The sequence below is a fragment of the Triturus cristatus genome, chromosome 7, assembly GCF_964204655.1.
Source record: "Triturus cristatus chromosome 7, aTriCri1.1, whole genome shotgun sequence".
Classification (NCBI taxonomy): Eukaryota; Metazoa; Chordata; class Amphibia; order Caudata; family Salamandridae; genus Triturus; species Triturus cristatus.
In genome coordinates this window covers 139,206,816-139,232,910 of record NC_140590.1, presented here as the reverse complement: position 1 = coordinate 139,232,910, position 26,095 = coordinate 139,206,816, and the positions used below count along the sequence as shown (strand labels likewise).

General features: G+C 43.4%; 1 protein-coding gene across 1 annotated transcript in view; it reads left to right on the top strand.

The window, feature by feature from the left end:
* Positions 1-26,095, top strand: part of LOC146809047 (uncharacterized) — a 523,889-nt gene that overhangs the window by 421,810 nt on the left and 75,984 nt on the right. The window contains exons 20-22 of the mRNA XM_085615855.1: positions 2,684-2,745; positions 3,053-3,130; positions 14,854-14,986. Coding sequence (XP_085471981.1) covers positions 2,684-2,745; positions 3,053-3,130; positions 14,854-14,986 — 273 coding nt within the window. The remainder of the gene's footprint in view (positions 1-2,683; positions 2,746-3,052; positions 3,131-14,853; positions 14,987-26,095) is intronic.

Sequence of the window (26,095 nt, the reverse complement as noted above, 5' to 3'; positions counted from 1 at the left end):
CTTAATTTGGCACTTGAGCCTTTCTTGTCCAAGATTAGGCAAAATCCTTCTATCAATGGGTTTTCCTGCAATGCTCAACATATTAAACAAGCTGCATGTGCAGATGACATCGTATTATTTATGTCTCAACCTCAATCCTCTCTTCTTGCCTTCTCAGAAGAGGCTGTATCTTATAACTTGGTCTCTGGCTATAAATTAAATACTGACAAATGGGAAATCTTACCTTTAAATAAACTTACTTTTAAACATGACTTCTCTTCCTCTAACTTTATATGGAGACCTAATCAAATTAAATACCTGGGTCTTCAATTCATTTCCTCTCTTGCTACTTCAGTTTCTATCAACTTAGATTTGTGCATTCAGAAAGTTACTTCCTTAACTTCTAGATGGCATCCTTTGCACTTATCTTTGTGGGGCGGCTGGATACAATTAAAATGATGTTAGTTCCTATTATTTTATTTACTATTTCTAATACTCCGTTAAATATCCCGCTTAAATCCTATAGGAAACTGTACTCTATCTTATCCTCTTTGGAATAACTAAAATGTCTTGTATGTCCCTATCTAAACTGAAGCGACACAAAGTGGAGGGAGGTGTTAATTTTCCAGATTTTGCTAATTACCACAAAGCATTTCTTTTAAAGCAATCTGCTCATTGGATTTGTTCCTCTTCTTTATTCACTCCATTATGGATTGACTTTAGAACAGGAGTTTCTCTTTCCATTTTCTTTTTCTGAAATCATCAAGTTCATGCGCATGCCACAGAAGATATGTACTCCGATTGCTCTCCATACAGGTAAATTGCTGAGTTCAGTCATTCTGTATCACCCTATAAACTTGGAAACTTTTTGGGATTCTCCAATCTGGAATAATCGTTTGATACAACTAAATAATAGATCTATTTATTGGCCCTCTTGGAGAACTAATAGGCTACTTTGGGTCAAACAGTTGAATAAAAATAATTATTTTATTTCTTTCTCAGAGGCTTCTATGTTGTTTGGTTTATCACCTGCTTCTCGTCATAGATTCCTGCTTCTTCAAAATGTGATATTTCAGGCATACAATTCCTTTCAGTTGGCTGCTCTTTTTAACTCATCGTCTTCCATCAGTTTGACCAAACTTCTGCTTACAAATCCAAAGGCCTCTTCCATATATTCCCTCCTCCAACACACTATTAGTGGTTGTTATAAATCCCAAGTCGAACTTGCTTGGGAAGCTGACCTTCAAGTTACCATACCTGTCTCTACATGGAAACAGATTTGGATCAAGATTAGAAAATCCTCCTGTGCAGCCAAAACTACGCAAACCATTTGTTTTGTTTATAAAAGACTTTTTAAAATGCCTGCTCTTCTTCATAGAATTAATTCCGATACTTAATATACATGTTGGACGTGCTGTGCACAACAGGCTGACCTTAAACATTTGGGGCCCGATTCACAAAAGAAATCTGAGGCAAAATCCTAACTTTAAGAGTTTCGGTATTCACAAAGGACATTTAGGAGTAGTAAAGTTAGGATTTCTAACTTTAGTACTCCTAAATACATTTTGTGAATACCGAAAGTCATAAAGTTAGGATTTTGTCTCAGATTACTTTTGTAAATCGGGCCCATACTTTTTACTTGTTCCTATGTCTCCACTTTCTGGCAACAAGTTTGGGATCAGGTTAATTCCATATTTTGTTTAAATATACCCTGCTCTTTTTTTAATGTTTTCCTAGGAAGTGTATCAGATGTGTGGGCTAAAGTTTCATTTAATATGCACATAATAGAACTTTAATTGGCAATTGCTTTTCAACAAATCACTAAGCATTGAAAATATTTTACGCAGTGATCGTCAAAAGCATGGTGGTATGCAGTTTGTTATAATCATAGATTCAATACTGCATATATGCATGCTTGGTCTCTGGTTTTGAAACGGCATGAATTGTGGTCACCAATTTAAATAACTCTGCCAAAAGATTTTCTATACTTTCTCCTGCAATTCAAGAAGTTCTTAAACCCCCTTAAATCCCTTCCTATCTGTAATGTTTTTCCGTATTCTATTGTTATTGGTTGATTACATAGTTATACGTTTTTCTTGATACTTGCAATCGGACATTATGCAGTGAGGTTTCATGTGTCTTTCAGTCCTTTTCCCCCAACCTCCTTACTTATTTATTTATTATAACATTTTTTTAATTGATCACGCTTTTTTTTCATTCTTTATTGCTGTATTCATATGTATTTCAATCAATGTATTCCCTTTATGATCTTAATCAATCTCTCTTTAAACTTGAAAAAAAATAATACATTTGTGGAAAAATCTGAGGGGAGGACCAATGAATTGTATCTTTTCACTGGGGGGACCAGCGTTAAAAAGTTTAAAGACTCTATCGGTGCCTGAAGGGTGGGGGGCAGCCAATGCTCTCTGCACGCCTGTTTAGCCACCCCGCAGACACAGCTGACAGCACCTGCGCTATGTCCTAAAGATTAGCACATATTAACTGCCAGAACCAAACAGGTGGTAAATGTGTGTAGAGGTAAATATTTGCAGATTTGGGCCCGTTATTTACCCCGAAGGAAGAAAAACACACCGGTTTTGACCTGGTATTCCCAGACCCACGTATTAGCCACCATGGCTACAACGTCCTCATGCCTGTATTTCTATGAGTACCTTTCTCAGACTAACTATAACCTCTATTCTAGGATGCTACCAGCCAGTCAGAGAGCACCTCTATGATTTTGACCCGGAATGCCTCTATTACAAGGTACGTAACCTTTAAACTCTAGATAGTTTAGAGCATGCCTGCTTAGCCATCCCGCAGTCCCAGCAGACAGCACCTGCACTATGACTTAAAAATTTGCACATATTTCTCACCAGAACCGGTGCTAAATAAATGTGTACAGAGGTAAACATTTGCAGGTTTGGATCCGTTATTTACCCCGAAGGGAGAAAAACAAGCAGATTTTGAACCGGTATTCCCGGACCCACGTATTAGCCACCATGGCTACAACGTTCTTGTGCCTGTATTTCTATGAGTTCCATTCTCAGATTAACTTTCTCCTCTATTCTAGGATGCCCCCAGCCAGTCAGAGAGCACCGCTAGTCCAGATGACGACTACGATTTTGACCCGGAATGCCTCTATTACGAGGTACGTAACCTTTGAAATCTAGCTAGTTTAGGGCATGCCTGCTTTGCCATACCACAATGATCGGCTGCCATCAGCTAGGTTTACCCTACACAAATACCACATTCATACATAAGTGACGGCGACTCTGTGAATGAATGAATGGTTCTTATTGTTCAATTAATTAAAGCCCTTACAATGTGCGTTATTTGCATATTTCGAATAGAAAAGACTAAAAGAGAATAAAGATAAAAGGCTTTTAAGTTCATGACTGACACGCATACCACAGCTGGGGTAGCAGAGTTCCTAAAAATCAGTAAGAATCATAGAAGCAGTGATCTTATCTGGAACAAAGGTGCTAATGCATAAAAGTGTCAGCAGAGCCTAAAGTCCCGGTCTTTTTGCCCTTTGGGTGTGCCCTTTAACCCAGTAAATAAGGAATGATTTACTGTGCAAAATTAATAAAACCTTTGGTCATTGCTTTTCATGTTTCTGTGTTGTTTTTATCCATCTTAATTATGTTTTTCTATAATTATATGTGATACAGTAAATAAATCAGTTGCATCGCCCACTTTTCGCCTTAGATGTTTGTGCTACTTAAAGAAAAATGTTCGAAGGCAAAACAAACATCCATTGTTGTTAAAGTGAAAACTAGAGGATGGCGTGCTCGTGCGAGACGAAGCACGCTTAAAGGTCATGTAATGTGCATGTCTACATTTTTTTTTCTTCTTTTTTTTTTTTCTTTGTCAGGGCGTCATTTCTTGGTCAGATACATCAATCGTCACCTTCCACAACACCCTTTTTGCTCGTCAGTCGTTGGTAACAAACTTGGCAACAAGTGCGCAAGCTATCCCGTTGACCTTTAACCTGTGAAGGGAAAAGGCCACGTTAGTCAAATACATACAGTAAATTTTAACATTTACTCTACCTGTCTTCATCTTCCTTCTCCTCTCTCCCGTCGCCAAACTGGTTCCTGGATTGAAGGGAAGAAAAGAAGAAAAACAGTTTAGTGGCCCCACTAGGGCCCCCTCCCCCGTTAAGGGTTTGGAGACCCCTTTGGGTCCGCTGTCGTCGCTGTCGTTGCCTGAGTCTTCCAGGGCCCCCCGTGTAGGGGTACAAAGGGCCCCCTTTGGGTCCTCAGGTTTCGTCGTCGCTGTCTCCATCTGATCCGTCCAGTGCTGCGTAGTCTCACAGGAGGCTGTGGATCATCTTACGGCATGCCAGGGTCGATGTCTCCTTTTTCCCTCCTGGTTCCAGGAAAACAAGAGAACATCTTTAAAACAGCACAGGAGCCTCCAGCAACCCTGGAGGTCTCCTAGTGCATGTGTCCCTGGGAACAGTCCATACATCACAGAGTCAGCGGTGATGCAGGTCGTAGGTATCCAGGCCTTAAGCTCCGTGCCTAGGGCCTTCAGCAGGTCCTGCGCATACGTGCACTCCCAGAAGAGATGGTATGTCGTCTCGTCCACGGTGCACCCTCTCGGGCAGGACTTGTATCGGTTGAGCCCCCTTGCGTGCATGAAGGCTCTCACGGGAAGTCCTCTTGGATGGCCATCCAGGCGATGTCCTTGTGCTGGTTTGTCAGGCGCTTGGATGCGACGTTTCCCCACACTTGTTCTGCTGTGGCTGAGGGGAGAGCGCCGATCGGCTCACTGATCTCTCTTGCACGTATCAGGCGTTGGAGAAGTTTTGGAGTCTACATGACGGGGCGAACTGCCACACAGTCATACTCTTGCACAAACTTCTCCGCTTCCTTGTAGAACCACGGGGTCTCCCAGTTGTACGGGACGGCGCTCACCCACTCTGCCCATCCGAGGCGCCTCCATGTTGGCAGTAGGAAGAAGCGTGCCATCAGAAAGCCGGCGTGACTCTCATCTTTGGACCTCGGGGTGTTCCTCATGCAGTGGCATACAAAGGTCCCCCTCAGGATGGTGGTGATGTCTGGCACTCCTTTGCCTCCCTTGTCGTGGGTCTTGAACATCACTGCCCTCTTCACTCTGTCCATCTTCGAGCTCCATATGAAGTAGAAGATCATTCTCGTGATGGCCTTAGCTGTTCTGGTCTGCACTGGCCATACTTGAGCGACGTACTGGAGCACTGGCAGGGTCTCGTTCCGCAGGACCAAAGACTTCCCTTTGATCGTCATCTTCCGGAGGTTCCAGAGTCCCAGCTTCTGCTTTGTCTTTGCTAGTATTTCCTCCCAGGTCTTCTCTGCTGCACCGTCTCCCCCGAACCAGACTCCAAGGATCTTCAGGAAGTCCTGCTTGATGGGGAATGGCAGTGGGTCTCGGGTGGGGGTCCAGTGTCCGAAGAGCAGGGTTTCTGACTTGGCGCTGTTGATCTTTGCTCCAGACAAGTCCTCTCTACCTCCTTCACAGACGGTCCATCTGCGCAGAATACAGAGACTTCGTCCATGTAGAGGGAGCACTTCACTTCTCCTCGACCTCCGCTCCCTGGTACCTTCACTCCTCTCATGTTCCTGTTCTGCCGGATGCGCTCGGCGAGGAGTTTGATCACACAGATGAACAGAAGGGGAGAGAGTGGGCAGCCCTGCCTCACCCCCGACAGGACGGGGAGCGGGTCAGTTCTCCAGCCATTTACCAATGCCGTGCTGGAGATGTCTCTATACATTGTTTTCACCACATCACAGAAGAAGTCAACTAGTCCCAGAGCTCTGAGTGTCCGGTCCATGAACTCATGGGAAACGCGGTCACACGCCTTTTCCTGGTCCAGGCTGACAAAGGCCGTCGGGACCTTGCGGCCCTTGATGTACTCGATCGTGTCCCGGACCAGGGCCAGACTGTCCGCGATCTGCCGTCCCGGTATCCCACAGGACTGGTCAGGGTGGACTATCTTCTCTATCACTTTCTTTAGGCGGTTGGCCATCACCTTTGCGAGAATCTTGTAGTCCACATTGAGGAGAGAGATGGGCCTCCAGTTCTTGAGGTCTTCTCTCTCTCCCTTCTGTTTGTACAAGAGTGTTATCATGCCCTCCCGCAGGGATTGCGGCATACTGCCCTTGCCCACCACTTCCTCGTAGAGGTCCAGCAAGTCCGGCCCGATCAGATCCCACAATTCAACATAAAGTTCCACTGGGAGACCGTCATTCCCAGGTGTCTTGCCTCTCTTGGAGGTCGTGGCGGCCAAGTGCAGCTCTTCCAGGGTGAAGGGTGCTTTCAGGCCCTCTCTCTCTTCTGGACCCAGTGTCTTCTAGATCCCCCCTAGGAAACTATCCGCCTGGTCTCTCTCTGAAAACTTCGGTGAGTAGAGTTCGCCGTAAAAGTCTGTTACGACTTTCATGACTTCCTCTTTCTCACCTTGGAGGTTGCCCTCCGAGTCCCGAAGCTCAACCAGCGGTGTATGGGTCGAGTGAAGTTTCTTGAAGAAGAACAAGTTGCATTTCTCGTCCTTCTCTAGGTTCTTGGCTCTGGTCCGGAAGATGATTTTCTTGGATTCCTCCCTGAAGTGCTCTGCGAGCTCTTTTCGGGTTTCCTCCAAGTCGTCACCCACGTCCCATCCCCTGAGCTCGAGTTCGTACAGTTGCTGCAGTTTGCTCTGCAGTTTCCTGAACGTCCTCTTCTTTTCCCGTGCAGCAGCTCTGCTTGCATCCTGGAAGAAGCTTAGGAACCTGTCCTTCACCCATTCCCACCACTCGCTGGCGAAGTGAATGCGTTCCTTCATGTCCCTCCACTCTATGCACGCGGTTTTGAGGTTCGCCACTAACTCCTCGTTTTCCAACAAAGAGCAGTTCAGTTTCCACGATCCTGGTCCAGCGGGGAACTTCCCTGTAAGTTCCCCCTCGAAACTGACTGCTCTGTGGTCACAGCGTAGAACCTGGACAGTGGGTCTTGGTCCGGAACTACCAACGGAAGTCGAGTTTGGATCCGCGCTGGTCCCAGCCGTACCAGGTGCTCCTGGCTACGCGAACGGCGGTGAAAGTCGAAGGGAAGCAGCACTGGATCCATATCTCCCATCTTAAGCGAGTTCCCCTCCCATTGCCAAGGGAACAGCTCGACCAGGAGGAAGGCCTGCCATCCCAAGGCGAGCCAGCACTGAAGAGTCACTTTCCCTGGACACCCGCAAAGAGGTTGACGGGCGAGGGGAGAGTGCTGTGAGTCTGGAATCACCTCTTTGTGGCCACTCAATTGCCCAAAGCAAAGTATCTGGTCGGGAGCCCAGCTCCTTGTCTGACCCCACTGTGCCTACTTTGTTTGTTAATCCTGAAACCCCTGGTCGGGACCGATATCACCTGCGGCCCCGGAAATAAAGAATCCCAGGTCTAGCCTTGGTGAGTGAAGTTGGAGGCTTCAGCAAAAGACCTGAGGATTGTTGGAACACTGGACTGAACTCATTGAGAGCATGGAACTTTATGTGAAGCTCTGTTCAGAACGAAGATAGAGACATAGATCAGTTGGTGGGGCCCAGGTGGAGTTCCTTTACGACACGGGTCGCGTCAAGTGTGACCCCAACGCGAGAAGTTTTTATCTTTTTACTTTTGTTTTTCTGAACAATAGGAGTCTGCCTGTGAGGCTCTATACGGACACAGGAAAGAAGCACCCTCCGGCAGGTCGGACTGCTTATAGACCCCCTTTTCCCGAGATTATAGTGGACTTTTAGTGAGAAATGTACCCTTTTGCTCGTTTTGTCCCTGAAGAAGGGCGTCCCATAGTACCTCGTACCATTCCCCCGCATTTGCCAATGTTCTCCTCATGGAGTTTGCGTGTCAAAATTGTTTTTGTTTCTATATTGATTGTATCATTTGTATTGTGCTTAGGATTGTTTATATATCTAGAGTTCCGCCATCCTGTACACACCTTGATAGTGTCTACTCCTGCTCCTAAGGAGCATCATTTCCAAACCTTTGCCCCTCATAAGGAAAGGCACCGACAGACGTATGTACATAATGCCTTCATTGAGATGCTGCACCAGACTCATAGTTCCACAAATGTTACTGATTGTTGGGTCTGTGGTCTCCTCCCGTCAGTAATGCATAAGCAAGATTTGTTTATATCAATGCCCTTATCTTATTTAGGTAGTTGCGAAGCCTGGTTCAAAATGTTATCCATGCTGTATGAACACTACACTATAGATGGACGAGGAACAGGCATGTTGGTTATGGTTGCAATGCGTTCAGAAGTCAACCGTCTTCCCTCCTTCGACAGGAGATGACCGAGATAGGTCACCTCCGGTCGACAATATTGAAATTTAGAAAGCGACACCTTGTTACCATGAGTAGCCAAATGCTGTAGCAGGGCAATCGTGGCATCGCGGCAACCATGTTCTGTATCAGAGGCCACAAGGAGGTCATCGACATACTGCAATAGTACATTACCTGACGGCAATTGCAAAGTATCCAATACTCTTTTTAGTGCTTGACTGTAGATACTAGGACTTTTGGTATACCCCTGGGGGGCGCGACAAAACCTAAAGCTGCGGCCTCCCAATGAGAAACCAAAAAAATGTCTACTATCTGGATGAATGGGAATACTAAAAAAAGCATTCTTCAAATCAATCACTGAGAAAAAAGTCGCTGTGGGAGGAATCATGGTTAAAATGGAATTAATATCTGGTACCACAGGATACTGGGGCACCACAATTTTGTTAATCTCTCGCAAATCAATCACAAATCGATAGGTATCAGCATAGTCAGGGGACTGGGGTGCGGGAGCTCGTTTAAGAATCGGAAGAATAGGGCTGTTACAGATATTGGAAGCCGTTTCCTCCACCACCCCCGTCTTAATCAAATCAGACATAATGGCCAGTAAAGCGCGTTCTCCCTCGGGGGCTATTTTGTACTGTGGGATCCTCGGCAATTTGGCATTCTGCTTCAGAGTGATAGACACCGGGGGAATTTGTAAGAACCCTACATCAGTGTCTCCCAGGGCCCAAAGATCCCTTGGGAGTTTTGCAAGCTCAGGGGGTAGGGAGTCTGTTTTGGAAAAACATTGAATGGAGGGGATAGAGGTATTCCTAATGGTCAGGTAAACTCCATCGGGGGAGCAATAGATACGGGCATGCAGTCTCTTTAATATATCCATACCCAGGAGATTTTCCCCACACTGGGAGGTGAGGAGGAAAGGCGAATCTATCGTTACTGGTCCCAGAGTAAGGGAAAGTGGCTTAGAAATGGGGCTTACCACCGGAGTTCCAGAGAACCCCACGGACACATTATTCTGGCCAGACAGAGCGGCCCCCGGGACCAGGGCGCGTGAAACAGAACTGTTCATTGCCCCTGTGTCAACTAAAAACTAACCTGATGCATCCAGTAATTGTGCATGGACATAAGGTGCAGCTCGGGATTGACACATGCCCCTTACTTTGTCTTTGGCTGTCCTATGCTTGAGAATATCCAGAGCCTTCGTCCGTCACACATCCTTCATTATAGTATTGTTTACCTTGGTTTTGATCAAAATAATTCTGACTATTCTCACCTCGGGCTGACTGTTCCTGTCTCGTGTATCCCCCTCGGTGCCCACTCATCCTTCCCCGTCCACGACCCCTTGAAGCATTATTCTGCTCATACAACAACGGGCACTGGGCTCGCCAATGCCCTTCCTCCTTACAGAAGGCACATTGATTTATGCCTAAATCTGTTCGTCCAACCGTTTGCGTGGGTCCCGCCCCTCTTGGAACGAAATTCTGCAACCCTCTTCCTCTTCCTCTACCCCTCTCTACTTGCTGCAGTAACACTCGGGTTTTCAAGTCTTTTGACTTCTTTTCTGTCTTATCCTTGCTCTCATTTTCCCGATGCTCATAATACTGGGCCATGCTTAATATTGTGGAAGGCGTGGTGGTCGCCCAGGTACTCTCAGCGGCCTGTAACTGGGCCGATACCTCAGGTAGCAGATTTGTTACGAATCTATTAACAAATAAACGCACACCCCCTTTCGTGGCCAGGTCCTGTCCGCTGAAATCAATGAATACTCCCTCAAACCTCGTGAAAAAATCGGATACACTTTCATCCTTCTTTTGCTTACAAGCCGTCAGTTTATCCCAATCTACTTTCCGGGGTGGGATCAATGAATGCATATAGGTTATTATTTTTTCAGGTAAGGTCAGTATCTCAGATCGGGGCTTGTTCCCCGGCTTACGATCTCTATCCCAGTTTCTCAGTTGGTCCCATGTCCCGCCAAATTCCGTACCATGGTCCTGGTCATGTACCTGGCGCCAAATATCCACCGGTACCAATAAGGCAAAGAATAATTCAATATCTGCCGGCGTCATTACTGCTGACGAGGCGGCCTCGGTCAGTTCTTTGTAATATGCAGTTGGATTTTTTCTAGGGTCTGGCAACTGGCTTTTTAGGGACAATACCTCACTCCGTTTCCAGGGGGTATAGACCCATTGTTCCTGGAACCGGGCGTAAACTCTCGGACGGGTGACGACACCTTGGGCATCCACCACTTCGGTAACCTCAGGATGGTAGATAGGGTATACTTCTCGCATAGGGAACTGGGAGAATCCGGCGGGAATGGCAGGCTGCAAACGAGTTCTATAAGAAACCAAAGTCTGCACCTTCCCATACACTTCTTCCGGCGTCAATTGAGATTTGTGAATCTGATCATGGATATCATACAATATAGCCGGAGCTCTCCCTCCTTGGTGTACCTGTTCCCATACAGAAATAAGACGGTTGGCCATATGTTCCAGGGCATGCTGTTGCATCACCGGTTCATAGTTTCTCATAGTACTCCAAATATCAGAAAGAGTATAAATAGGATGCCGCATCCATTGGGACGCTTGGTGGCAATAGTTTCCCTTTCTTCCGTCCCCAAGGCAGAACGAGTGAACAACCTCCTACCCTCCGTTAGACTGGCCGGATGTATTGGAGTAGTTACAGCTGTTACCGGCGTCGTACTGGCGGAGGAGGAGGGCAGAGCAGAAGGGGAAGACATTGACCCCGGCGACAGCTGAGGGGTCCCAGCTGCAGCTGCCGTCAATAAATTAGGTAGCATGGCCATAACTTCAGACACAGATGTCGACAGTCGGGAGAGGTCCGGCAGGGAGGGGGGAATAGGAGTGGCCGGAGGAGCCGAAGCCGAGGCCCCCAGAGACACATTCGGGACCGGGGCCGAGGCCCCTGTCACCTCCGGATACATTCTCTGCGGTACATAAGGGGGCGGTGGCCTGGTGTCTAATAAGTCCTCTATTTCATCTTCCGCATTCGGGCGGGTCACATAGCTCTTATCAACCTTTAATCTAAATTCGCGATTCATGCAGTCCAATCCTTTTTCTACTCTGTCTTGATCATAGGCCATAGCCTTCTGAGTTATATTCTGTCCTGCCTTGGCTCTAGCTACTTTCTCTTCCCTCATTCGCCGTTGTTTGGCCTCCTTCTGCCATGCAATCAGAGCGTCGAACATGGCCTGCCTACTTCGCCTAGAAAACAGTTGTTCCTGTAGGAACGCAATTTTCTTCTCATCAAATGAACCCGTCTTGGGCCATCGTAACTCCTCATTACCCTTAGTGTACTTATGCCACAGAGTGCAGAACAATAAGGGAGAGATCCCATGTTTGACATACATAAAATGGCTAGGACTGCCCTCCGGCGGGGCGGGTTGGCTCTCAGCTAATCTGGAGTCACTTGTTTGGCAGCAGCAGCCAAAACAATTCAGTTTGCTAAAACAAGACCTTTTGGTTAGTTTTCAGACACGTACACAGAAGCAACAATCAACATGAATCATACACACCATACAATCTGTATCGAAGAACCAAGCCCGTCGACTCTGGTTCAAAGTTCAGACACCAAACTGCACGCGGGATTCCCGCCACCCTTCTGGCTCACCGCTAAGACCAGCCCCCAACGAGGACTAGCCCCGTCAGGAGTATGCCTTGTGGCTACCCAGTCTAGGTCACAGGTCTTTCCACGTGCAATCCGTCTATATCCCTTCGGCGCGCCGTTTTAGTCAAATCAATCAAAAGGTACGTACTTCGAATCAAAACACTGTAATGCTAAACCGATCAAGCAAGGCACCACTCTCCGGTGCGCGCCTTCAAATCAATGCACCGCTGTCCAGCGCGAGCTTCAAACAAATGCAGCCAGTGTTAAAATCAAAAATGCATCGTTCTCAACGAATGCTCTCAAATCAATCAAATAGCGCACCGTCTCCAACGCGTGCTTCAACAAAAATAATGCACCGTTTACAACGCGTGCTTCAAATCAAATCAATCTATACTCACCGGGTGCACCCAGATACGAATGTTCATTCTCCGCTGCCAACTTCTCCCGACCAAATCAGTCCATTTCTGGGTAAAGCCCGTAGGACCCCGGTGAAGGGTGACTAGCAGCAGGGGACGTCCCAAAAAGCTGCGCAGAGTGGAAGAAATCCTCAAGCTCCTTTCCCGCCAACCAGTCAGGATGCCCCCAATCCCACCACCCGAATACGGGGGAGGAGACCCTGTCACGGGGTCCCTTCGTGGTCGCCAACTGTTGTGTCCAAATAATTATTCCAACGGCCACACTTACCACTGGCCCGCAATATTAAGTCAAATAAGGAGCAGTTGGCAACGTGGAAGGTTCAAGCGTTTATTGGCCACCACAAAACTCTATATAGAGGAGCCTCGTCGATCCTCACCCATCAGGTGCGCCGAGGAAGACTGCTGGCTCCTTGACAGTAACACACTTTTATACATTATCAGTTCAGCATACAAAACCTTATATGTGGAAAAGTACCAGTTAGTCCTTGGGCTCCTAATGAGCTCATGCCTATATCCAGTTTCGGTTACACATACAAAGGGTTACTATCTTTACAGAGAAGGTCGAAGGGGTGACTCCCTTCTCGTCCCAGGTCTAGAGGAATTTGCTTGATACTCCCTTTTAGCAGATGTGACCTTGCTTCTTAGCAATTCAGCCTGTCTCCTAGCAAATGAATGAAAGGGAAAGCAGATGGTGGGCGGAAGAGACCATGTGATTCTTAAACGAGAGAGCCACAATCCAAGATGGAGGCTGTTCGGTTCTCGGCCCTTTCTGTCGTACTAAGCATAACGGGAATTTCGAACCCTTGAATACACCATAACTAATCATACTATCATTAGATATACTGCTCTAATCATACCATATCAACTTGAACACCTCATTAGTAAAACATGCCTCAGTTCCACATTCATTGTTCCTGTAGTCTACATACTTTAGTAAGGTATTGTGTCAGTAGACGCACACTATATATTAGAAAGTGTGTGCTCTGTTATATAACTCTTACCAGGTGAAACAACTTGTGCTGAACCCTTTTGATGCTGTTTTCTGTTAGTCTTGTGGCATGCCATTTTTGCAGCTGGTAGTTGTCATTTGCATGGGGTGGAGAGTGCTGGTCATTTAACAAGTTTGGTTTCACATTTTTCGAATTCCCTCTAAAATGCATTGCAGCGGCCGCTCCTCCACTAAGGCGGAGGAGCATCACCCCACCGCTTTTGAGCAGTGAAAAATGAAAAATAAAATAATAACAAAGGTTATCATTATTGTATTTTTACTCGCCAACTTCCTGCACATGAGCCGAGGGCGGGGTCGTCTATTTCGGCACGACGACACAGCCGCAGGAAGGAGGAGAAGTTGTGGCGCTGCTTCAAGTGCACATGACAGTCTCATGTGCACTTCGGTCTCTTCACCCGAGCTGTGCTTTACAGCCGGGTGGAGAACAAGCAGATGGTCGTAGTCCTTTAGTGAGCACCTAACTATGGTGCTCAGGTCAATCACAGCACTGCTCTCATGCTGGGTAATACCAGCAAAAGAGCAGCGTCTGGATTGGCGTTGGGGACCCTGTAGCATGCCAGGAGTTGAGGAGCATAGGCCAGAAGAGCACTACACTGCAGAATGCAGGTAAGCATTACTTTTTAAATTGTTTCCCCCTCCACTGCCCCCCACACTGCCCCTCCCGTGCTGGCCACCACTTAAATGCTACAGCAGCTGCAACTGTTGTTATGGTTTTCTGAGGTTAGCTCGAACACCTTGCGAAAGGGAGGGAAGTAGGAACTTAAGTCATGCAGCTATGATTTAGTAATCCTGGGGCAAGCGGAGGACGGCTCTCAGAGTAAGTGGCCACTGATCTTGCTGCAATGAGCCTAATAATGTGATACTGCACCTCGTGCAATTTTGCCCCTGTGCCCAGTGTCTGCCGTTTTTGCCATGTGGCAAAAATTGGTTGTCCTTATGAGAGTTAGAGCTTCTGTATTGAGCGCACCTCCACCATAAATGCCGGCAGGCTTCAAAATTCAGACTTCTCTCCAGGCTTTTTGAAGATTTTTCTCCTTTTCTGGACTATATTTTTGCTGGTGAAACTGACACTCAAAGCTGCAACTGTCATGCTCTTTCCCTTAAACTGTAATTTTTTTACTTGTTTACCCCCAGTTAGCTTATTTAACTTTATATTAAGGCCTTAGTAAGTTGGCTCAGGTAATGCTCTAGTGCCATGGGAGTTAAAACTTGAGGGGCATATTTATGAAATATAGAAAGAGATTTACCAAGCTACCCAAGGGCGCCCTGCATGGCCCTGTGTGTTGTCGTAAATATGGAGTAATGCAAGGCAACACAAGTCGTTGCCGTGCAATACTCTGACCTATGTGACTCAGTAACCGAGTCACAAGAATAAGGGCGAAAAAAGGATATGCATTGTTATCTTGTATGATGTATGCAGCTGTATTAGATTGTTGTATTTTCATTGTTAATGTATGGTTGTGATTTCTGTTGCAGCATTTGAGATGTTCCTGGTTACTACTTGTTGTATCCTACTAATTATAACCTTTTCTTCCTACAGGAGGGTTTCATCTTGTTTCATGTTCCTGTCTCCCGTCATTTATATGACTGCCCTTCATGTGCCTCTCCTTCCACTGGAGTCTTGCCGCTCCGTCCCTTCCCATGTCCCTACCCTGTCTTCATCCACAGACTATGTATGTATGATTATTATTATTCTCATATTCTTCTTGCTTCATTCCTTCCTCTTCTTATACTTCAACCTTTTCTCCTTCTTTCCCCTGTTTTATTTAATATACTTGTTCATTCCTTTTTTTCATATTCTGTATTTTGTTTATGGTTAGATATCTTTGTTTTTTTGCCTTTACTGCATTTCTTTTTTCCCATTAATTATGTGTCGATTTTCACTTTTTTAAGGATATGTCTGATTGTACTTATTGCACTGCTTCTTTGCAATGTTCTTGACAGTTGTTTCTTGGAATGTTCGGGGGTTAAATTCCCCTCTTAAGCGTCAGCATGTTCTATCAAACTTGTCTACCCTCAATGCTCACATTGCGTTTCTACAGGAAACACACCTTAAAGAACAGGACTGTATGAAAATGTGCTAGGATTGGGTGGGAGATGTGTTTTTCTCGTCTGGCACTAGTAAAACAATGGCGTTCTTATCCTGTGCCATAAATCGTTAAAGGTTCAAATGCTTTCACAAGAGTCAGTCTCAGAGGGTAGATGGTTATTACTTGCACTATCTATCAACAAAGTTTCTATTATTTTGTTTCATGTGTATGGACCTACTGCTCCTGATTGCCAGTTTTGGTCTACTATTGCTCAGAAACTATTGCAGCATTCAGATGACAATTTAATACTAGCTGGCGACTGTAGCCATTGTTTTGATCCCATTGTAGATACTAACTCTTCAGCTAATTATATCCCCAATAAAACATGAAAAACATTTGTTCTGCTAACCGTCAACGACACCTGATGGATGCCTGGCGATTTGTCAATCCTTCCTTAAGGGAATACACTTATTTTTCTCCAGTACTTCATATCCAGTCTAGGATAGATCTCATTTTTCTCTCTCATCATCTTACTCAATCTTTACATAGTGCAGAGATTGGCTCTATTCTAATCTCCGATCACACCCCAGTGTCCGTTCAGCTGATGTTTTACCTACACGCAACTCTCCGAAACGATGGAGACTCAATAACTCTCTTTTGTTGGACACTGATTTGCATCCTCCTTCACTTCCTTTTTCCAGGAATTTTTTTCATTTCAATCTTTCTGACTCTATTCCCTTTTGTACCATTTGGGATGCTTTTAAGACTTTTGCATGAGATTTTATCTAAAATTTTGTCTCCAAGAAAAAGGAATCTTACCAGACTCTTTCTAAAACATTACTTCAGAACATCAAAAGTCTTGAACATATTTATTACACATGTCACGCACAGGAGTCTTTACAACACCTTATTGCAGCTAAGTTATCTTTTAATAAAGTTTTCCCTGAGCTTGCCTCCTCTTATCTTCATACGTCTAGTGTCAAATATAATGGAGGCCAATATTCAATTCAATTCAAAAAGCTTTATTCGGTTGGAAAAGTACAACCATATAAGCACACAAACACATAAAACAATTTTTAAAATTTACATGTTATATAAGAGGACCTGTTACATAAAATACACAATATTTTATACATAACTATAAACCGATTTGCATGGTAAAAGTAGAAGGACCTTCAAAAAAGTGCAAATACACATAAAGTAGCAAAGTGCCATGCATGAAATGTTATAAAAGCAGTAAGGGCCAAAAGTGCAGGTGCAGCTTATACAGACCTCAAACTATTATAGTGCATAGAGAGTTACAAACAGTACTAAACAGAAGTGCAAAAATACGCAGAACATCAAAAATTATACTGGAATGACTATATACTTCCTTATAAAAACACATTTTATCATATATGTTGCAGTAAAAAAGCAAATGTCAGGGCTATCCAGAGTAGTTAATAATTTCAGTGCAGATTTAGTGGACCGAACATTATATTTTAAAAAGATGGGTTTTAGATAAAATCTCCTAAAATGGGTATAAAATTTACAAAACAATAAAAAATGACAGCAGCTTTGTTTTGAGACATTGTCGCAAGGGCACATCTTATCAGATCTAATTTTCATATGTGGAAAAGAGACTAACAGCCTCATGCACCAACCCAAAATCCAGTCGGTAAAATACCGATTCGGTAATAGCTCCCGGTATTAAGTAAAAAATACCCAATCCCAATGCATCAACCCAAAAGCAGAAATCGCTATTTAAGGAATCCTTAAATAGCGATTCTTTAAATAGGGATTCCTTAAATACCGATTCCTTAAATAGCGATTGCATTTAAGGAATCCCAAAGTGAGATTCCTTAAATGCAATGCATCAAAGTTAAAAAATTAGCGATTTCGCTAATAGGGGGAGCAAAATACCATGAAGATGAACTGCATGGTAATTTGCAAAAACTTTGAAAAATGCACTTTTGTGCATTTTTCAAAGTTTCATGTTGCGCACACACATGCCCTTAGAGCATGTGTGTGTGCAACATATGTGCAAATATCATTTTCAGGGGTGCAACAGGGTGTCCTTTTGACACCCTGGCACCCTTGAAAGTGCTCCCGCTATTAGCGATTCGGTAATACCGAATCGCTAATACAGACTGGCTTTACATTCATTCCCATGGGCCTCCAAGCCCATAGGAATGAATGGGTAGGTATTCCTTATTACCGATTCGGTATTACCGATTTGGTAATAAGGAATATTAAGGAATCGCTATTTGAATAGCGATTCCTACATGCATAGCCTTTTGCTATTCCTTATTAGCGATTCCTTATTTTTCGCTAATAAGGAATCGCAAATGGCATTGTTGATGCATAGGCCCCTTAGTGATGGGCTATCCCCAATCTTAAACGCGTTAGCACAAAACGGTGGGAAGTGCGTGTGACACAGGAAAGGTAGGCCTGGAAGCCTTTACTGAGGTTCAAATCATTATACTGTACAATAGTTGTTAGATTTCTAGATTGCTTCTCTCTGGTTGCATTCTTGTGTGAGAGAAACTTCAATTTGAGGTCTTTCTTAGATATCAATCCTGAAGCCTCAGGGTTCAGGCGGACATTACATTTGAATAAAAGATCGAACCAATAACAGATGTAATTCAGCCAGGGTATACATGATGAGTTATCAAGCCTCAAACAATCTTTGATAATTGATTGTGTAAAGATCGTTTCTGTTTTAGACCAAATAGATCGCCAGAGTAATAATGGGCGTAAAGAGGCTAGGTCCGCAACATAATCAATACCTACTTCCTTGTGAATCAACAGGGTAGAAGCTGATGGGGGAACACATAAAAGTTTTTTTAAGAACCTGTTTTCATCATTCTGTAGTGCATTTACACTATGGTGTCCCCACACGCCTGCCCCGTATAATGCAGCAGAAATACATCTAGCATTATAAATTGTCATCATTTCTTTTATTCTCCTTTGACCCAATTTGGCAGCAAATCTAAAAATACTAGTAGTATTTCTGATCATCTTGGATCTAACATTTTCATCTTCTTGTTTCCATTTCTCATCTCCTGAAAATGTTATTCCTAGATAACAGAACCATTTGACAGTTTCAATCTTGGCTTTATCAATATAAAAGGAGGTGGTGGTTGATTTAGCTTTCCTCCCGCATGCCATTGCAAATGTCTTAGACTTGTTGACTACCAATTTTCTTTCTTTAATGAATGTCACAAATCTGTCCATAAGACGTTGTAGCCCAACCTGTGTTCTTGACATAAGTACCGCATCATCAGCGTACAATAAAATTGGGGTTACATTCCCATTGATAATAGGAGCATCCGAGGGTAGTTTACATAAAATTGAGTCGATCTGATTAATAAAAAGTGAAAATAAAAACGGTGCTAAAACACAACCCTGACGGATGCCCCTAGCGACTTTAAAAAAAGGTGTGCATTTGCCCTGGGGGCCATAACGAACCTTGCAGGATAACTGAGAATAGAGCCGCGCCAAAAAATAGACGCACTCCTTTGGAGCATTTAGTTCTAGTAAAAAGTCCCATAAAATTTGATGATCCACAAGATCAAAAGCGCTGCTCAAATCAGCAAAACAAAGAAATAAATTACCCTCCTTAGCAACAGTGTATTTATTGATCAAAAGATCAAGATTTACGCACTGCTCCAGGGTACCCAGGCCTTTCCTGAAGCCGTATTGTGCCTTTGATAGGATTGAATTATCTGTGGCCCAATTTTCAAGTCTATTTAACAAAATTCTGCTCAGAATTTTAATGGAGGAATCTAATAAAGAAATAGGGCGGTAATTTCTTGCCTCCGACTTAGAGCCTTTTTTAAAAAGAGGAATTATTAAAGACTGGCCCCATGATGTGGGTAGTTGACCCTCTGCGGTTGCATTAAAAAATCTGGTTAAAAGAGGGGCCCACAAATTCTTTTCGGTTTTATAGAGGTCGAGCGGGACCCCATCTGGGCCAGGAGCTTTTCCTCCCTTACTATTATTCAATCCTTCAAAGACCTCATCGAGGGTTATGTTTAGTGGTAACCTAGGCCAGGAAAGGTCATTATCCAATAAAAGATCTAAAACAATCCCATCTGGATTAAAAATGTTTAAAAAATGTTCCATCCATGAATTACAATTAACATGTGAAGTTAACTCTGGGGCGCTGTCATTCTTTAAAAAGGTACTATTAATAGTCTCCCAGTATAATTTGCTATTTTTTGTGTCTGCGGCCAGGCTGAGATTATCCCAAGCCTCCTCTTGGAGTTCTTTTTTCCTATTGGCGAGTGATTGTTTGTACATAATTCTACAGTTCTTAATAATTGAGGGGTTTCGTGGTTTAGTGCTCAGGGCTATTTTTAGCTCATGTAAAGCGCGAGTACAATTATTATCAAACCAACCAGAATTCATTTTATTTCCCCTCTTGAATTTCCTGGTCAATAAACTGTCTATTGTTTCGTTAATCATAGAAACACTATTAAGTATAATAGAAGATGAAATATCCTCGCCAAGGCAGTACTCTATTTCTTTGCTGCGTTTAGCCAACAATTCCTTTAATAATTCATGTGGGATAATCCTTGACCATCTTATCCTCATACCATTTGGTCTTACAGCTTCGGCAGAGTTAATACAGTTACTAGCATTCCCCAATTCATCACCCCAACAATGCAGTGAAATGGAAATGCTATTGTGATCACTCAAAGCTTGTTCGTTAACCCATAAATTAGAGAAAACAGTGTTGTTTGAAAGTAAGAAATGGTCAATAAAAGTATTGGCATCTCTACCAGTAAAAGTAGGGCAGCTAACATTATCTCTATTTTTAGTACAACTTAACAAATCCAAATCATATTTTGCTAACATCTGGTTTAAGGCCATGCCATACGTACAGTGTGAGAAATGTAAATAATCGGCATCCTGTGTGTTTCCGCTCTCCCTGCGTAGCCCACAAAGATCATTCATAGCAAACATACACGGGCTGATATTAAAATCACCCGCCCATAGAATGACTGATTGATTACCCGGGAGTTCCAGTACCCTCTCTAATTCCGCGTCCAGGGGTGTCAGGATCTTATCTCTCTCTTTGGAAAATATGATGTTGTAATAATTAATCAAAACTAGGTTTTTTCCTCCCTCAAACTCAATACATAATACCTGAGCGTGGACACCCACTGACACACAGCTTCTGATTTTACAAGAATAAAGTTTGGTTGATATCAGCACAAGAAGGCCTCCCTTTGCTCTGCCAGAAATGGAACTCACTGCATTCAAATAATAAGCACAATAACCCTCAATAAAAATAGACTCCTCACTCCAAGTCTCTTGAAGGCATATTATGTCATGTCCTGTGTTGATGAAGTCTTTCCAGAAGGGAGTGTCCAATTTTTTATTTAGGCCAGCTATATTCCATGTGATTATTCTGAGGCCACCGTCCAAATTAGGTTCGGGAGTTAAAATGCCATCAACTGTTTCTTCATCAGTTGCCAGGTTGGATGAGATAACATCAGTATTATTATTCCTGTTAATCCAGAAAGTCCCTTTATCAACAACTACCGAAGTTAGTTGGGGGGTGGTGGGTAACTGAACGGCTTCCACAGTTATGGATGTATAGGAAATGTCTTGATGAACCTTCTCTCCTCTTACAGTTTTAAGAACTTCATTCATTATGTGAGGGGAGGAATTATTGTCATAAACAGTACCCTTGCCAGGATTATGTCAATCAATGTCCTCCATGGATTCAAATACTTGGAATCTGTTATGTGTGGGGACAGGGGTATAGTAGCTTAATCTCAACGTATCTACGTAGCGGGAATTCGTTGGGTGATGAGACTTAAATGGGAAACTGGATTCCAGTAAGTGCCTATAGAAATAGCCTAGTGGTAGTAAAGTAGTGTTATATTCCCAGGCTGAGGGAGCAGGGGCATGTTTAAGAGTATTTTTCGCCCAAGAGCAGGTTTTAAAATGTATTACAACGCAATCTCCTTCAAACTCTTTTCTAAGGGGACCTATCCAGCTTACTCTTTGTGCTAATATAATCTGGTTAGCCCCTATCATAGGAAAATTGCAATTGTTGGCCAACCAGTGGAGTGTTTTATTCTTGAGTGTTTCATTGCTCTCCTCTTGGCCATTTCTTAGCTTGGGAATATTCACAAGTACAGCGACATATGGGCTGCATTCTGGGGGCAAATTAATGCAAGGTGATATTTTTCCAGCCTTATTTGAAGCCATATAGACTTCTTTCTCCGAACATGCTTGTTCCATAGGTACAGTTTTACTATTTGGTTGTCTTTTCTCAGTGACTGTTTCTATTAGTTTCTCACCCAAGGCTATGGTGGAAGGATTACTTAACTCTCTGCATGGCTGGGTTGTAGGGGTCTTTTCTTTAATACAAGTTGGAACCTCTGTGTTCCTTACAGCCATATCCGTAGTTGTGGTTGAAACTTCTATACCTGTCTTAAGTGGGAAGCGTAACCTGACTTTATCAATATCTCCTCTTAATTTGTTCACCTCCCTGACTAAATTATCCACCTTTTCATACAGCGGTTTAATCAGTTCAGCGAGTTTGTCACAAATCGTCTCCGGGTTAAATTTTTCCGAAATGCATAGATTAGCCCTGGAGCGTGTAACAGTCTTGCTGTCTACAGGAATAGATTTTTTCCCTCTTTTCTTAGGCCCATTGAGTAACCCCGGTGTTTTTCTACGAGCTCCTGTTTTGTTTCCCAATGGGGATGTAACTAAAACAGGACTGACATCAGTGGCAAACAGTCTAGGGGAGTTGGAAATATTAGAGGGGGTACTAATATGTAATGTAATGTAATGTAAATTGATACTTGTATAGCGCACTACTCACCCGCAAGGGTCTCAAGGCGCTTGTACGAATACCGCTGTGGAACCCATCCTGGCTTTTCCCTGTGTGGCGTCCACTCCTGGGCACCCCCAAGGTGGAGGCCAGGCATCCTTAGCGTTGTGGGGGCCGTTGTGGAGATTAAGCAAGCTATTGCCCAGAGTTGCAGAGTGGGACTCCATGATTGGAATGGCACCGAGGCGAGAATTATCAGGTCCGTGGAATTTTTGAGTCAAGACCCGCCGAGGCGGGGAATTGAACCCTGGTCCCGGGCTAGACCTCTGCATAAGGGTCTGCCGCTCTAATCATTGAGCCACACTTCTCCACGTGGCATCTCTTTCGGTGGGAATTAGCGCTATAGATACCTCACTATTACTAGAGGAGTTTTGGTTTCCTTGGATAATTGGGGGTGGTGCGTTTGAACCCTTAGACAGTCTTTTTTCTGTGCGATCTATTTCCTGGGTAAGTGCGCTAACTGCTTTTACCAAGTAAGTATCGATGGTGTTACAGGCAGAGTCTGCTAAAACTTTAGCTCCACGTTTCACCATAACTGTGGATTTAATGTTCCTACTTCCTGTTCCCTATATCACACTGCGAGTGCAGCGTACTTCTTAGCTTCACAAATTATGTAGTGGGGCTACAATACTAATAATCCACACAAGGTGATGACTTGCCGTGACAAGGGGGGTGGCCCGGCCCGTCCTCCTTCGTCCTCCGACGGCCTCAGACGGCCCGCCCTCTGCCCGGGCTCAGCCCGGCGTCGCCCGCGCGCGTCCGCGAGGCGGAGGGGGCTGGCCTCTTTTCAGCTCCTCCGGCACGGGAAACAGTCAGTGGGCGGAGTCACTGGGCATTCTGGGGATTGTAGTCTGCACCGCTCCGCGGCCGCGCGATGTCAGGGCACGGCGGCGGGTGCGACCACAACGGCGAGATTCCCTGGCTGCTCCGCTTCAGTTTTCCCAGGTAGGCAAGCAGGGAGTGGATATAGCGTGACCTCCTGCGATCCGGCTGCAACTCTGTAATGTTGGTCCCCCAATATAAATCTGGCAAGTTGCTAGCAAATTATCTTAAAATTAAACAAAACAAGCTACTTATTGAATCTATAACAGATGATTTTGGTCTCACGCACTCTCTTGACCCAGACATTTTGAACCAATTCTGCTCCTTTTATGGCAATTTATATACACCCAAATATGTAACTTCAGATCAAGACATTCTCTAGTATTTTTCCTCTGTTCAAAATTCAGATTTTTCTCATATAGATTTTTCTTCTTTGGAAAAGGAACTATCGCTTTCTGAGTTACATCTTGCTATGCTTTCCCTCCTAAAAGATAAGGCCCCAGGGCCCGTTGGCTTTATTGCAGAATTTTATATTCATTACTCTCATATTCTTTTACCCATATTACTTACTTTAATCAAATCTTTTTCTGATTCTTCCATGTCTTCTTGATCTTTTCTCAAAGCACTTATTTGTCTTATCCCAAAAGATGGTAAAGATTTACGTTATTGCAGAAATTAAAGACCCATCTTTTTGGTCAATTTAGATTATAAACTTTTTGCAAAGACCTTGGCCACTTGGCTACAGCCTCTCCTGCCTAATCTTCTTGGGAAGGAACAATCAGGGTTTGTCTCAAGGTGATACCTATCAGATTATACACGTCTGTTCTTTGATGTTATATATAAGGCTGCTGACTTCCCTGAACCCTCAGCATCCATTGCTTTTGATGCTGAAAAGGCCTTTGACAGGGTTAACTGGTCTTTTTTATTTCATGTTCTTTGTTGGTTTGGTTTTAGCCCTAAAATTATTAACTTGATCTCCCTCTCATACTCTTCCCCACAAGCTGTCATTTGCGCTAATGGTCTTACTTCTGCTTTTTTTCCTTTGGGCAGGGGAGTTAGGCAGGGTTATCCCCTATCTGCATTTCTCTTTAATTTGGCACTTGAGCCTTTCTTTTCCAAGATTAGTCAAAATCCTTCTATCAATGGGTTTTCCTACAATGCTCAACATATTAAACTAGCTGCATATGCATATGACATCTTAATATTTTTGTCTCAACCTCAATCCTGTCTTCTTGCCTTCTCAGAAGAGGCTGTATCTTATAACTTGGTCTCTGGCTATACATTAAATACTGACAAATGCAAACTTTTAACTTTAAATAAAATTACTTTTAAACATGACTTTTCTTCCTCTAACTTTATATGGAGGCGTAATCAAATTAAATACCTGAGTCTTCAATTCACCCCCTCAGTTTCTATCAACTTAGATGTGTGCATTCAGAAAGTTACTTCCTTAACTTCTAGATGGCATCCTTTGCACTTATCTTGGTGGGGCAGGCTGGACACAATTAAAATGATGTTAGTTCCTAATATTTTATTTACTATTTCTAATATTCTGTTAAATATCCCGCTTAGATCTTATAGGAAACTGTACTCTATCTTTTCCTCTTTTCTTTAGAATAACAAAAAAAAATGTGTATGTCCTGATCTAAATTGAAGCACCGAAAGTAAAGGGAGGTGTACATTTTCCCGATTTTGCTAATTACCACAAAGCATTTCATTTAAAGCAATCTGCTCATTGGATGTCTTCCTCTTCTTTATTCACTCTATTATGGGGTGACTGAGAACAAGAGTTTCTCTTTCCATTTTCGTTTTCTAAAATCATCAATTTTACATGCACGCCTCGGAAGATATGTACTCCGATTGCTCGCCATACAAGTAAATTGCTGAGTTCAGTCATTCTGTGTCCCTCTATAAACTTGGAAACTTTTTGGGATTCTCCAATCTGGCATAATCGTTTGATACGACTAAATAATATATCTATTTATTGGCCCTCTTGGAGAACTAAAGGGCTACTTTGAGTCAAACAGTTGTAAAAAAAAAGATTTTATTTTTCTTTCTCAGAGGCCTCTACGTTGTTTGGTTCATCATCTGCTTCTCGTCATGGATTTCTTCTCCTTCAAAATGTAATATTTTAGGCATACTATTCCTTCTAGTTGGCTGCACTTTTTAACTCATCGTCTTCGATCAATTTTATCAATCTTCCACCTACTAATCCAAAGGCCTCTTCCATATATTCCCTCCTCCAACATTCTATAAGTGATTGTCATAAATCCCCAGTCGAACCTGCTTGGGAAGCTGACCTTCAAGTTACCATACCTCTCTCTACATGGAAACAGATTTGGATCAAGATTAGAAAATCCTCCTGTGCAGCCAATACAACGCAAACCCTTTTTTTTGTTTATAATAGACTTTTTACAACGTCTGCTCTTCTTCATAGAATTCATTCCGATACACCAGATACATGTTGGATGTGTACTGCACAACAGGCTGGCCTTAAACATTTAGAGCCCGATTCACAAACGTATTCTGAGACAAAATTCTAACTTTACGACTTTCGGTATTCACAAAATGCTTTAGGAGTAGTAAAGTTAGGATTCCTAAATTTACGACTCCTAAATGCATTTTGTGAATACCGAAATTCGTAAAGTTAGGATTTTGTCTCAGATTACTTTTGTGAATCGGGCCCTTACTTTTTACTTGTTCCTATGCCTCCACTTTATGTCATCAAGTTTGGGATCAGATTAATTACATATTTTGATTAAATATACCCTACTCTATTTTAAATGTTTTCCTAGGAAGTGTATCCAATGTGTGGGCTAATGTTTCCTTTAATGTGCACATAATAGACCTTTTATTGGCAGTTGCTTTTCAACAAATCACTAAGCATTAAAAAGATTTTACGCAGTTATCGTCAAAAGCATGGTGGTATGCAGTCTGTTATAATCATAGATTAGATACTGCATATATGCATGCTTGGTCTCTGGTTTTGAAACAGCAAGAATAGTGGTCACCAATTACTCAGTTTTCAGATAACTCGGCCAAAAGATTTCCTATACTTTCACCTGCAATTCAAGAAGTTCTTAAACCCCCTT